The sequence below is a fragment of the Castanea sativa genome, chromosome 3, assembly GCF_040712315.1.
Source record: "Castanea sativa cultivar Marrone di Chiusa Pesio chromosome 3, ASM4071231v1".
NCBI classification, from domain to species: Eukaryota; Viridiplantae; Streptophyta; class Magnoliopsida; order Fagales; family Fagaceae; genus Castanea; species Castanea sativa.
The window spans coordinates 41,953,884-41,967,626 of record NC_134015.1 but is presented as its reverse complement, the minus strand read 5'-3'; the positions used below and the strand labels follow the sequence as shown (position 1 = coordinate 41,967,626).

The following is a 13,743-nucleotide window of genomic DNA, read 5'->3' as shown; positions in this document are numbered from 1 at the left end:
AGCAAATAAAGGAGAGAACTAAATGGAGACAGTTGAATCTCGTGATCCAACGATGCTTTTGCTAATGACAAATGATATAGAACCAACAAGAAGCAGTAAAAGATGGACCGAATTACTGAGCTCACGAGGGTCCATATCTTCCTCAGCCATGCGCATGATGGGCCACTTTTTATGATTATTTTACCAACTTTGTTACTGTGCTTAATTATAATTAATAGCCTACTAATTTCACTGTTGAAGCTTTGTGAATTGAGAGTTGTGACACATGGGCCCAATGTCTCTGATGTGACTCTTCATCTCTTTCTTTTACTGTTTATAAGCATGGATTGTTTTAATAAAATGATTATTAGAGAAATTACTAGCTGAAATCATATATATATATATAGTAAATAATTTGCTTGTGATAATTATGGAACTAAAACATGAGCATGAGTTTTCTTTGAAGTGTTTTTCCTAGTTTTCTTCAATTTACATGCTCCTATATAATTGCCAACAGAAAGTACAACAGCATGTCCAATACACAAAGCACGCAAAAAATAAAAGCGCAACAGATAAGAAATGCGGAAGCCGACACTGTTTCTTGTATATAGTGTCCATGGCCGGTTTAGGCTAACGCTCCATACGGTTTCAATGAAAAAAAATCTTGTTTTCCTGTATATAGTTACTTATGCCTTCAAAACCGATTCAAAAAAATGTCTTTTAAGTTGTTTGGTTTGTGAAATATAAAAAATTGTCAACAAAGGGTGAAGAAAATAATTTTCAGTCATTTTTTACTCATTTTTCGTTATTCATAAAAATGTTTTTCATTAACATTCATTAATGGTAGCAAGAGCCATAAAAAAATTTATAAAATTTTTTTTAATCCAAAGTTTTAGATTGATTACCATTTTTCAATTTAGAGACACCATTTTTTATAATATTTTTCACTACAGTTCATAATATATCTTGTTATAAGTGTGGGTCGTAAACTAGATGAAAAACGGTGTACGTTGCAATTATACCAAGCCATCCTAGTAGTTGTGAACTACTTAGCATTAATCTTTTCATAATCTAATGCAAAGTCTTCTGATGTGGCCTCCCCCTATGGCCTAAACCCTGCCATGGACGTAGGTCCAATTTGTACTGAAAGAAGCTGGCCTTAAGACTAACTAATTTTCTTTCCTTTTAATGGCCATATAAGCTATTCATGCTCAGGACTTTATACTATACGTTTGATTGCCACCAAACAATAGATAAAGAAAACGTGATTTACGGAATACATGGAAGAAAAGTGAGCTACATGCATGAGACAGCAAATGGGCAATAATGCCGTCCTAAATGTCCTTAAATACACAAGCAGTTAGACCATACAGCCTGTTTTTGTTCTTGCTCTATTAATAAATAAATAAATAAAAAGCGAGAGTTTCCTAAATGTGTTAAGGATGTGTCAAGTGCATTAGTGTACTAGACACTTTGAGATTCGGACATATATCTGAATCTTAACGTGTGTGATACACTAGATATAGACCATGTTCTTTCTAAATGAGAGTTTGTTAATTAAGCCTTTATCCACCAAAACAGTTAGGTCAACAATGCTAAAGAAGGGTGGGTTAGCCACCGACCCACCGTCCTCTACGTATAAGGGTTAGAATTGTATGGTCAACTTGTTATCCAGACTAGCAACCCATAATTTTTGACCACACAGGAATCATTATAGGAAGCTAGAAGAATAAAAACAAATGGTCAGGTCAATTTAGAGTTTTAAATTCAATTCCTTGCTTATTTGTCCAAACTTCGCTATTTTAGTGACATTGTTTTTCTTTTTTCAGAGATGCTATTTCAAGAAACGTCTCTATTTTAGTGACATTTGCTTCCTTTTTATAATGTGTGTTTGCGAATTTTCTCCCCTCAAAATTCTTATCCTCATAAATATAATAAGGGATTAAGGGTTTTTTTTAAAAATAAATATTATCTTTATATCTTGACGTGACTACCAATTGTATATCATCTTTATATATAAATATATAAAAGGGTTTTATTTGATTTGTACACCTAAAATTCAAGGGGACCTATCCAACAAAAAAAAAATCAAGGGGAATAGTTGTTCAAATTAAAGTCTAACAACTAAATTAATACTTAATTCAAATTCTAACAGGTAATATTTGTAAAAACCCCTAAATCTAAAGTTTATTGAGGAAAGTATCACTCTATGATGAATCATTTATAATAAAAAAATGTATTGGATGATGCATGTGTACCTATTCCATATTTTGTATTCATATAATAATAATAAAATGATTGTGGAGATGAAAAAAAAATGATATTTTTAAGTACCTTTATCACTAGGATTTTGCCTCCATTATCAGTCGGTGCTAATTCTTGTTAAAGCTTTTTGTTTTTGTTAATTAAATTCTTGTTATTACAGCTAGAAACATTGGAACCAGTACTGAGGGACAAAGGTGAAAGATGAAGAAAAATACCATAAAAGCTCATAAAAATCAACAACTAGAGTGGCCTGTCTTTTGTCTTTTATACTCTTTTTTCCTTTAATACTTAACGATAAATAACAGAACCTACCAAAATTTCCCTCGAAACTGAAACAACCTTGTAAAAATAACAGAAAATCCACTTAGAATAGAAACTGTGTGTGACACTAGCGTGACTATACCTAGTTTAGTCCGTCACCTACTTATTAATATTATTACTCTATTTGACTCTCTCTCTCTCTCTCTCTCTCTCAATCTATCTTACTTGTTTACTGGGTTCTGATCACGGACCAAAAATCAAAGGAATCTTGATCTTTCTATGCTTTCAGCCTAACTTTTTTCCCCACCATAAAATAAAAAAAAAGTGCCTCCAAATTCCAAAAATCTACAACTAGTGGTCATTTTCGTTTTGTTCTCTTGTGTTGTGCAAATACGTTCACTTTTTTTGATGCCTCTGGCTCTTTCCTCTTTAGTACTGTATCTGTATGTATTCAAGCGATTGCTTAAGCTGCTGTTTTTCTCTTTAGCTTCATTTTAGCAATAATGGCAGCCTCTTTCCTTCATAATTATCCTTTTCACAATATCTACTGTCCTTTTCAATCTATCTCTTTATAAAGTATAATTGTTTTTGCTCTTTGTTGCTTTCTGTTATCCGAGTATTCTGTGTCAAAGGTTCTACTTTTGATTCTTTTCCAGGATTCCTCATAGTTTTAGCTTTTTCAATACTTTCCCATTTGAAAGAATCAGTTTCTTTGCGTTTTTACACCTTCACTTTCTAAGCTCTAAGTGCTCCTTTTGTTCTTAACTGAATTGGGTTCGGACTAAATAGCTGTGAAAAGCTGGTTTCATAGTCAAAATGCCACCTTCATATTTTCCTCTGAGGTGGGAGAGCACTGGAGATCAATGGTGGTATGCTTCACCTATTGATTGGGCCGCTGCCAATGGCCTCTATGATTTGGTCAGGGAGCTTCTTCACCTGGACACCAATCTCCTCATTAAGCTCACTTCCCTTCGTCGAATTCGCCGCCTTGAAACCGTGTGGGACGATGAAGCTCAGTTTGATGATGTTGCCAAATGTCGCTCTCAGGTTGCTAGGAAACTCCTCCATGAGCGTGAAACAAAGAGGGGTCACAATTCTCTCATTAGAGCTGGCTATGGTGGTTGGCTTCTATACACTGCTGCCTCAGCTGGGGATGTGGATTTTGTTAAGGAATTGATAGAGAGAGACCCTCTTCTTGTGTTTGGAGAAGGAGAGTATGGTGTTACTGATATTTTGTATGCTGCAGCCAGAAGTAAGAATTCTGAGGTATTTAGACTCTTGCTTGATTTTGCTCTCTCACCAAGGTGTGGATTTAGCAGTGGAGGTGAATTGGAGGAGCAGTTGGGTACAATTAATCCAGACTTTAGGTGGGAAATGATGAACCGAGCTGTTCATGCTGTGGCTAGAGGAGGGAATTTGGAGATGTTAAGGGTGATTCTTGCTGATTGTGGTGATGTTTTAGCTTATAGGGATGCTCAGGGATGTACAGTCTTGCATACAGCCTCTGGCAGAGGACAGGTTGAGGTAAGAATTCTTATGTAATTTACTTATCAGATGATATAGCCATTGATCCCTGCATTCTTGTAGTTTTAGTGCTATTTTGTATGGTTGCTACCTCCTAATTGTTTCTAATAATTTGTCTAACTATGCAGACTTTAAGATTATTATGTTTGTGGTTATTTAAGGTTATTATAATTTGTTTGTAGTTTTTTAATAGAACCATGGATTGGCTTCGGTGCTTAAAATGTTTACTTGCTCACATGTCGGCAATAAAAGTGGTATGAATCGAACAGGGAAGGTGGTAATTGACTAAAACTGTAGGAACGTAGTCAATATCTAAATAAATAAAAGATCCAGGTACATAATTATGGCTATCTTCTTGGTCCCCACATTGTTATTGCCTTGTGGTTGTGGGAACCTCTAGTTGAATGAAATACCCCTTCTTTTTTTCTTTTTTCTGAAAAATGCAAAATTTATGTTATTGAATATACAGCTCAAAACTCAGAGATCTCAGATGACAAGAATGTGTCTTTTGTGGGCCAAGAACTGATGCAGTTGTCAATTTATTATATGCAGCTCATGGGAAGATAGAAAGGAGATCCATACAGCTTGTATCTAAATTACATTTTATAACATACTGGTCCATCTCAGATACCTCATATACGTGCTGGAAATTCAATAATTGTATTTTAGGTACCGTATGGGGTTTAGATGGGCTTAACTAGTACATGCATGCTGTTATCCAATCCTCTGCGATATACACTTGGAACAATATCCCATATGCAATGCCATCACAAAAGCTTCTCCGTAAATTATCCATAGCTAGGTCATATTTGATTCACATATTATCGAAGATGTTAATTAGCAATTGTGGTATTCTTGAAGATTGTGACACGATTTACTAATAATAACTAATGCTTATGAGAAAATATGCAAATTTGAGTTATTAAATTACTGTAATTTCCTGCTGTCAAATGGAGTAGCTTGTACTTTTTATGCAGTGTGCTTTTATTATTTGTCATGTTTCTACTATGGTAATACGTTTTCATGAAGTATGACCAGAACATTAGTTTTTGATGCTCTATATCTTGTGTATTTTTGGCTTCAGTGAGTCTCATCAGCTTCTCATTTTATTTCCCTTCATGTTACCAAGCTTTTATTAAAGCAGCTTCCTTCAAGATAAATTAAAATTTTCATATATTAATTTGGAAAATTGTTCAAATGCTGCCATCCTCATTTTACTTATATCTTACACATGCTATCCTTTGTTTAGACATTTCTTATAAACCAATTTTCTTGATTCTAAAATTGGAAATAAAAAGAACAAGAAATTGAGTATATGATTGAATTATTCTATATATTTTTGCATGTGAGATGCCATTATTATAGTTATTAGCCTGCAAGGACTTTATGTACTCAAAATTTTTATGAAAAGTTTTCTGTTTTGGGTCCTTGTCAAAACCTCAAGTTGTGACCGCATTGTCTCTTTTGTTAACGGCCAGCACCAGAACACTTTATCATGCCATATAATGCAAGATTCTGCATCATCATTTGATACCATTGCAGGAACCATTTTTGTAGGAGCATTCTTCACATTCATGAAAACTGTTACTTCATTGCTACATTGACCATTAAATTAATGCAGGTAGTAAAGGATCTAGTAGCTTCCTTTGATATCATCACCTCCACAGATAATCAAGGGAATACGGCATTACATGTGGCTTCTTACAGGGGCTACTTAGCTGTGGTGGACGTCCTGATTCATTCATCTTCCTCATTAGCCTCTTTAAAAAACAATTATGGCGATACTTTTCTTCATATGGCAGTGGCTGGTTTCCGAACCCCCAGTTTCCGAAGACTAGACTGGCAAATTGAGCTCATGAAGCAGTTGGTATGTGGTAACATTGCTAACATGAATGAAATCATCAATGTAAGGAACAATGATGGAAGAACTGCTCTTCACATGGCAGTAATTGAGAACATTCAAGGTAATCTAGTGGAACTCCTCATGACTGTCCCATCAATCAATTTGAACATCCGTGATGCTGATGGGATGACCCCTCTGGATATTCTCAAGCAACGACCACGATCAGCATCTTCTGAAATTATAATCAAGCAGTTGATTTCAGCTGGAGGGATCTCCAATTGTCAGGATCATAAGGCAAGAAATGCCATTGTATCCCATCTAAAAATGCAGGGTATTGGGATTAGTCCTGGAACTTCTTTTAGAATCCCTGATGCAGAGATATTCTTGTACACAGGTATTGAGATTGCGTTTGATGCCAGTTGTGATCAGGCAAGCATGGATTTGAGTGCATGCTCAGGTGAAATAAGTCAGGTTGAGTCAACCATCTCCTCGGACAGTAAGAAAGTGGGTTCTGTAAATTATGCTGCAAGGCGCCTGAAGTTTCTACTCCGATGGCCCCTTAGGAAAGAGAAAAAATCTGCTAGTAGAGAATTAAGGGATGATGATTCTTTGGAATCATCAAGCATAAGCAAAAACTCAGAAGAAGGTCTAATCCCACTGCGACAGAAATACTCAAGAATGTCATACTTTCCCAACAATAAAAGGGCAGTTTCTCATAGGAGAGATCTTCCTAGCCCATCCACCAAAAAGAAATTTTCTGCGGGGCTAATGCATGGTGTTATTAAAGCAAATCCACATTTAGCTGTTCTGGCACAATCGCCTTCGAGTCCTTCACCAAGATCTTCTGTGTGTTCACTTGATTCAATTGATAAACAAAAAGATATTGATATTGCTAGACCCTCTTGCTCAATTGTGTCATTTAATGGTAAAGCACCACAAATGAACTACAGACAAAATTCCCTTAATAAGAAGTTGATGAACCAGTATTTCTGTTTTGGTACACAAGCCGTTGCAGTGAAAGATTCAGTGGGCCATGTGCAGCCAAATCAGAGTTACAAGCTGAGTTCTCTAGTAGCCTGATTTTACTGTACAAAAGAGTTGTGAGTTTTGGTTAAGGCCTTAAGGGCTACAAATAGCATAAAAATTTTGGTGAGCTGTTAAAATATTCTTTTCATCCTCTATCTCTCTCTTTTGGTTTTTAAGGTTTTTGCATTTGAAATACATGCTTGTTAATATTTGTGTGTAGAATATGTATACCTGTTCAGCAATGGTATAAATAATGTTATGAAACAACTACCTGGATCGAATATTTGTATACCTTCTTCGCTGTATCTATCAGTATATTAGAAAGTCAGATTTTCATAGATTGCAAGGTAAGTAAACCAGCTGAGACTGTTTATGATACGACTGTTTATGAGCAATCGAGCTGCATTCAAATCAAATGACATTTCTTTCTGACTGGTATCTTTTCAATAATAATCTGAAGTTGTAGCTACTGTAATTCTTCCCGCTGAAATGTTTGACTTAGCGAAGAACTTTTGTAGATCAAATATGAAAATGCGCTGGGAGCTGGGAAGCAACTTCTAGGAATTATGGCTTCTAATGGCTAAAAGGTAAAACTAGGTTACTAAGATCAGGCCTGAAAGTGAGAAACATTACCTAGACTCAGGTTACTAGAATTGAAACTTCCCATATCAATACTCAAGTCAAATTAAGTGATGCAAGGAACCTAGGACCTTTTTCAATTTTACTACATTTGTTTTAATGATAAATTTGATAGCTACAATGGGAGGAGGGATTTCAATTTTAAACTCTAAATGTCTATGTTGGAGACACTAAGAGGTTCTAGTTGAGCTAGAAAGCACTTGGTAATTTTACTGCCATTTTGTTACAAACTAATTTGGTTGTTTGTGATGCGGCCAAGTGTAATGAGTGGTAGTGGTACTGCCTATTGGTATTGTAGATTAGGTAACGTTTGGATTGGGCTGAAACGAAGTGCGTCTGCGTTTCAGCCCTTTTTTTTTCCTAGACGCGCGTCTGTCATTGTTCATTGGCCATGAACAGTGATTTTATGCTAATGAATAGTGATTTTAGCCGTGAATTTTAACTTTTGACACATTTAAAAATTATTTTGCTACAGTGTTTTTCAGTTTTCAGTTTTCAGCTGTATCCAAACGGACCAGTGTAAAAAGTATTGCTTCACAACTCAACAACCATATTAATTTATAACTCTTTTTGTAGTACAATTTTTAGCATCCAAAATGCTTTCCAGCCATATTTTTGTCTGTAAAAATTAAGAATTTCTGCCAAGTTTTATTAACTTCGGATATTTAAAAGTAGGAGCTTCCTGAAGAAGTTCTATTACTTCCAATTTTCACCAAATTTCCCTAGACCCATTTGTCGTTAATGGAATATTGATAATAAAAAACAAAAAAAAATATTACCATGAGGTATATCATGTATTAGATATATGAGTGCTCTCCCTCAAATGAGGGTGGACTTTAAAAGTGTGGGATCCACCCTCATATGAGGAGGAGGACTTATGCATTAGAAAATGATGTATTTTTTTAGCAACTACAAGCTACATCGGCATATTATAAAGTGGAGCTTGTTAGGTCCAAATCCATAGAAGCCCAAAAAGGAAATCATTTATAGTGAGTTGATGTTCAGAAAAACTTGAGATTTAAAGCATGAGTGCATGTATAATAGAAATAGTATCACATTTTAGCCAACCAAGCCTAAAATTCATCACATCAGACTGTGTAAAGTTATGTAAAAATACATAATTACTATTGTGTAAATTTACATTGACATTATTCATTTTACATTTAGTTTTTTATTCATTTTTTATGTATCTCAAGACAATGATGAGTGAAGATAGTGGATGTTGGTTGTTGTTTGTGAAGAGAGAGAAACAATTAAAAAAAAATGAAGATTTTTTTAATGAAATATAATAGAAAATTTAGGCCAAAATCAAAATGTTGTATATGTTTCATATGAGCACCTGTATTTTTTATTGTTCACAGCTACTGTTCACTACACTTTTACTATTCACTGCACTTTTACTGTTCACTGTTACTGTTCACTACGTTTTTGCCTATTTAAGGGGGGATGTCTCTTAAGTTAGAACCAGAATTTCTCTAGAGCTCTCTTTAGGAAAACTCTCCTCCTTTAGATTTTCCCTTCAGAATTCTCACTATTTCCCTATTTTCCTATTTACGAATCTTATAACTAGAACTAGTTTCAAGCTTTGTACTGTTGAACCTAGTGATCCTGTAACTACTACAGTTGTAAGTATTGTTATCTATTTTCAATAATAACTATTTTCAGTTTTGTGTTTCATATTACTTTGATTCTGCTTAGCTGGTTCTACTGCCTCATTATTTTAAATTACTGTGTTTATATACTGCTTATTTGTTATATATATATATATATATATATATCGGTAACAATAAGTGGGAAAGGGGGTTTCATTTTTAATCAATGTTTTCCAACAGGGAGATTGGATATGTCACTGAGCTCTTTACATGATATTTATTTCGGTAACAATAAGTGGGAAAGGGGATTTCATTTTTTATCAATGTTTTCCAACAGGGAGACTGGATATGTCACTGAGCTCTTTACATGATATTTTGAAACCTTATTGCATAAAAAGTTTTGTTGTAAAATCTTTCACAAAACAATACACAAGTTATATTTTACTTTGAACACAAACCAAGCTCAAGCTCACTACCAAAACAGATTACATTTTTAAACTTAGTTTATTTTCTTATTGAACTAGCTCGAGCTTGTCTGTGAGTTACTTGATTATTATTTTTTTTTGGCCATATATGGTAAAAACTACAACTAATTATGTTTCTCTTTCACAAACATATGCTAATAATAATAATAAATTATAACTAAAGTTAGATTACTTGATTTAATTATTTCAATGATTTTCGGTTAAAAACTTATAAAAAATAGATTCACCAAATTTGTATTATTAAATATGATATAATTTTCCTATAAAATGGATTATTTATATTATCAATAAATTACAAAATAATAATTTGATATCCTATGAACTTATTTTACAAACTTATACAAGCAATTTTAAGTCTATATAAGTACATTTTGAAACTTTTATACATATAATCATAAAGTCTCATGCTTGGTAGTTTCTTCACAAGAACATTATTACATTTGAGCTCAAATTAGTAATAATCAACCTTAAATTTAGGATTAAGCTTGACTCATTTGTTAAATAAACAAACATAAACAAATGTTTTTCCGTTCTGAAATGTTGTTATTGTTGTGTGGTTTTTTTTAAATTTTTTTTTTTTAAATTTTTAAATGGAAACCCAATGGCAAATGTTGCTTGATTGGAAAGAGAAAAATCAAAGGCAAGTTCTTGGCTTAGATGTGATGTATTATATTTGTTTGTGTTCAGGGTCGGCCCTAGACATTTTGGAGCCTTAGGCGAGAACTAAAATGAGACATTTAAAAAAAAAATTATGTATTAATTAAATCAATATTTATTTAATATTTTTATATTATAATATATTTCATTTAAAATCTATTTTGCTTGCCTTTTGAGATACAAATTGATTGAAATAAACACTATTGTAGCAATAGAACCTGATGCAAACACGTGGGTTCCAGTCAGCTTAACTGGTAAAGTCTTTGATGGTTGTATAAGAGATTTTGGGTTCAATCCTCGCTTACACCAAAAACTGATTGGTGTCTTGGTCTAATGATAAAGAGCTATCATCAAGAGCGGACGCCATATGTTAAAACTCTCTAAAAAAAAAAAACTGATGTAAACACTATCTATAATAAACACTACATATAACACTATATTGTAGAACTTTTTTTTTTTGGTTGCCCACAGTGTATCCTCAAAGCTTTCAACCAGAGACTAATCACTGTTCGCGACAGGTGAGCCCATAACGGGGTAAATCGCTGGCCTAGAGAGTTTGTTTCAAAGTGCTGTTGCCGGGACTTGAACTAGGGAGCTCCTAGTCAAACCCCAGACAGCCACTTTGAGACCAAGTGCTCAACCACTTGGCCAACCCCACTGGGTTCTATATTGTAGAACTTGGTGTATATAAAAAGGTACTATTGTAGAAATAAACACTAACTATAATATATATTTATAATGACTGAAATAAAAAATATTTTTCAAATGTAAAACAATAAAACCTAATGTATATAAAAAGTACTATTGTAGTTCTAACTTTACCAAACAATAGCAAGTATCTAGCAATCTCAAGTTCTCAACCTGCATAAATATAAAAACGCAAGATTAAAAAAAAAAAAAAAAAATCCAAGGCCCAGCCAAAAGTACAACTCTACCCACAGCCACATAAGTCTTATTGACCAATTTGATAAGACTACACCCAAAAAAAAAAAAAACCGAAAGATTTAAAAGACAAAACTCAAGGCCCACGGCCCAGCCAGAGATAAGTCATAAGATTCCAGTCCACCCACAACTCTTATTAGATAAAACTATAAGACTCCACCCACAAAACCATGGCACCATCTGGATTTGTAGAGGAAAAGTCATATAAGAAAAAGATAGAAGAAAACTAGACCTGGGGAGCACAGAGTTCAGACGAATCACTGATCAGATCGGAGAAAGCATGAGACACCAACAAAAGGATTTAAGAGTAGAACTAGTGGAGAGAAAGAATGAGAGAGGCGGAGAGCAAGAGTTGAGAGAGAGAGAGAGAGGCAGAGAGTAAGAGTGAGAGAGAGAAAAGTTACGAGTAAATTTAAGGGATTTGAGATTTTTGATTTGTTTTGATTTGAGATTGTTTTTTGGGTAATTTTTTAGACTGATTTTACATTTTATGTGGTTGAATTTTGATTTGTCTAGAGATTAAGATGATATTTTTAGGATAATTGATTTGGTTTAGACCAAAAAATTTTTGGAGGTATTAATGTTTACAAGAATGTTCCAATTTTTTGTTATTTGGTCACAAGGATGTATCAGATTTTTTGGAATTTCATCTTAATTAAAATATTTTTTCTACTACCCTTTTTTTTTTTTCTCTCTCTCTCAAAATTTTGGGGCCACCCTTCCACTTGGGGGCCTTAGGCAATGGCCTAATTGGCCTAGTGGAAGGCCGGCCCGGTTTGTGTTAAATTCCCCCTTTAGAAGAGGGTTAAAATCGATGTATTATTATTATTAGGATAAAATTTCAGACTATGTATGTGTCGGCTTAATGGTGATAGCTCTTACCATTAGTCTAAGACACCAATCAATTTTTGGCTATCAAATATGCTCAATTTAGCTCAAACAATCTGCTTAAGTTGGGTGATGTATTGAGCACCATGACTCAATAATTAATTCCAATTAAGTGCTTCCGCTCATTGGGCCTGAACTTGGTCGCTCTTCTCATTCTTGCAATTAGGTAGTTTCTCAAGCCCATAGGCACATGAAAATGTTTATTCTCTACCGCTCTAGATGCATAGTTGCTGTGAAAAAAAAAAAAAAAAGAGCGTCTGGAAGAGCTTCCCCCCTAATTTTTTTTTTTTTTTTGAGGAAATTCCCCCTAATTGTTTATTTGCTTATTTGGTAAAAAAGAAGAAGTTAAAATATAATTGTACTTAGAAAAAGCAAGACTTTAAAATGCTGAATAAAACAAATAAACAATTTTTTTTTTTTCTTTTGAGAAACAAATAATCTAAAAAATTAAATGCAAAGGCTAATGACAAAAACATAGGAGTGACAAAACTAGACACGACTCGAAATTAGCAAGTTATGGGTTGAGACTTAATATGTTGTGTCATATTCGGGTTGACACGACTAACTCATTTAATAAATGGGTTGGGTTAGTGTTCAACCTATGAAACCTATTTGATCTGTTTAATTAAATAACATTTTACCAATATATCCTTCAAATCCTAGGTATATAAACTTATTAGTTGTTGTGGTTCATTTTCTTTGATATATTGTGATTAATTATTTATGATATTAAGATATGTTTTAGTTTTGAATGATTATTTATGATGTAGTTACTCATTAGTTCTTAATTTTATATTAAAAATATTTATTTGTTTGTTTTTTCATGATTTTTTTTAATAAACTCTGATATACAGGTCGACACAACTGACCCGTTTAATAAATGAGTCGTGTTAAGGTCGATGAATTTTGACCCATTTAATAAACACGAACCCAACACGCGAATATGAATTGCCACCCCTAACAAAAAGACAAATCAGAATTGTTTGGTAAACATTGGCATTCCGGTAGTTGAAAATGATGGAATAGATACAATGTATAATCCTACATCAAGAAATAAAACTTTGGCAACCACAGACAAGAATTATTTATGCCAAAATTAATGAAGAGGTGGGTTTTTTGATAATAGGCGATGAATAACCAACCTTTCAGGTTGATCACATTCTCTTCTCAATGAATAATCAACCATCTGTACTCACATTTTTCTTTGTACGCACCTTCTTAGTTTCTTACACACTCACGTGTATGTGAATTTCAGGTCTGAAATTTAAAGTTTATAGGTGAAGTTTAGGTCTTTTTTTCTTTTTCATTTTTGGTAAGTTAAAAGAGGGGTCAAAAAGGGTTTAAAAATATACCAAATTGGAATGAACAAATTCAGCACAAACTTCATCTAAAATGTGAAATATGTTAAATACCCCCTAGCACAATATTTAGATCCCTTAACACAAAGTTTTACAACTAAGTTGATTTTAACACTAAACTACACAATGTAGTCCAAGTTTAAGTTACTTAACAAATTTCCAAACTAACTATACTACACAATCATGGAAATATAATAAGATAGAGGAAATAAAGAACAAAGAAGTAAACACAGATAACTCCACCAAGTGTTATGGAAAAGAAAAATTTGAGCCCAGAGTCCCAG

The 13,743-nt window shown here is 33.6% G+C and overlaps 1 protein-coding gene across 1 annotated transcript; it reads left to right on the top strand.

Annotated features, from left to right (window-relative positions):
• The first annotated feature begins 2,865 nt into the window (after positions 1 to 2,865).
• LOC142629336 (uncharacterized) lies at positions 2,866 to 7,234 on the top strand. The gene is made up of 2 exons (XM_075803299.1): positions 2,866 to 4,029; positions 5,651 to 7,234. The coding sequence occupies exons 1-2, from the start codon at positions 3,322 to 3,324 to the stop codon at positions 6,950 to 6,952; spliced, it is 2,010 nt and encodes a 669-aa protein (XP_075659414.1). The 5' UTR covers positions 2,866 to 3,321; the 3' UTR covers positions 6,953 to 7,234.
• The last annotated feature ends 6,509 nt before the right edge of the window (positions 7,235 to 13,743 follow it).

Bases quoted from the DNA above. Each gene is read 5' to 3' on its own strand.
- LOC142629336 (XM_075803299.1), top strand. From the start codon at position 3,322: ATGCCACCTTCATATTTTCCTCTGAGGTGGGAGAGCACTGGAGATCAA. The intron at 4,030-5,650 runs GTAAGAATTCTT...AAATTAATGCAG, and splicing joins CTGGCAGAGGACAGGTTGAG to GTAGTAAAGGATCTAGTAGC.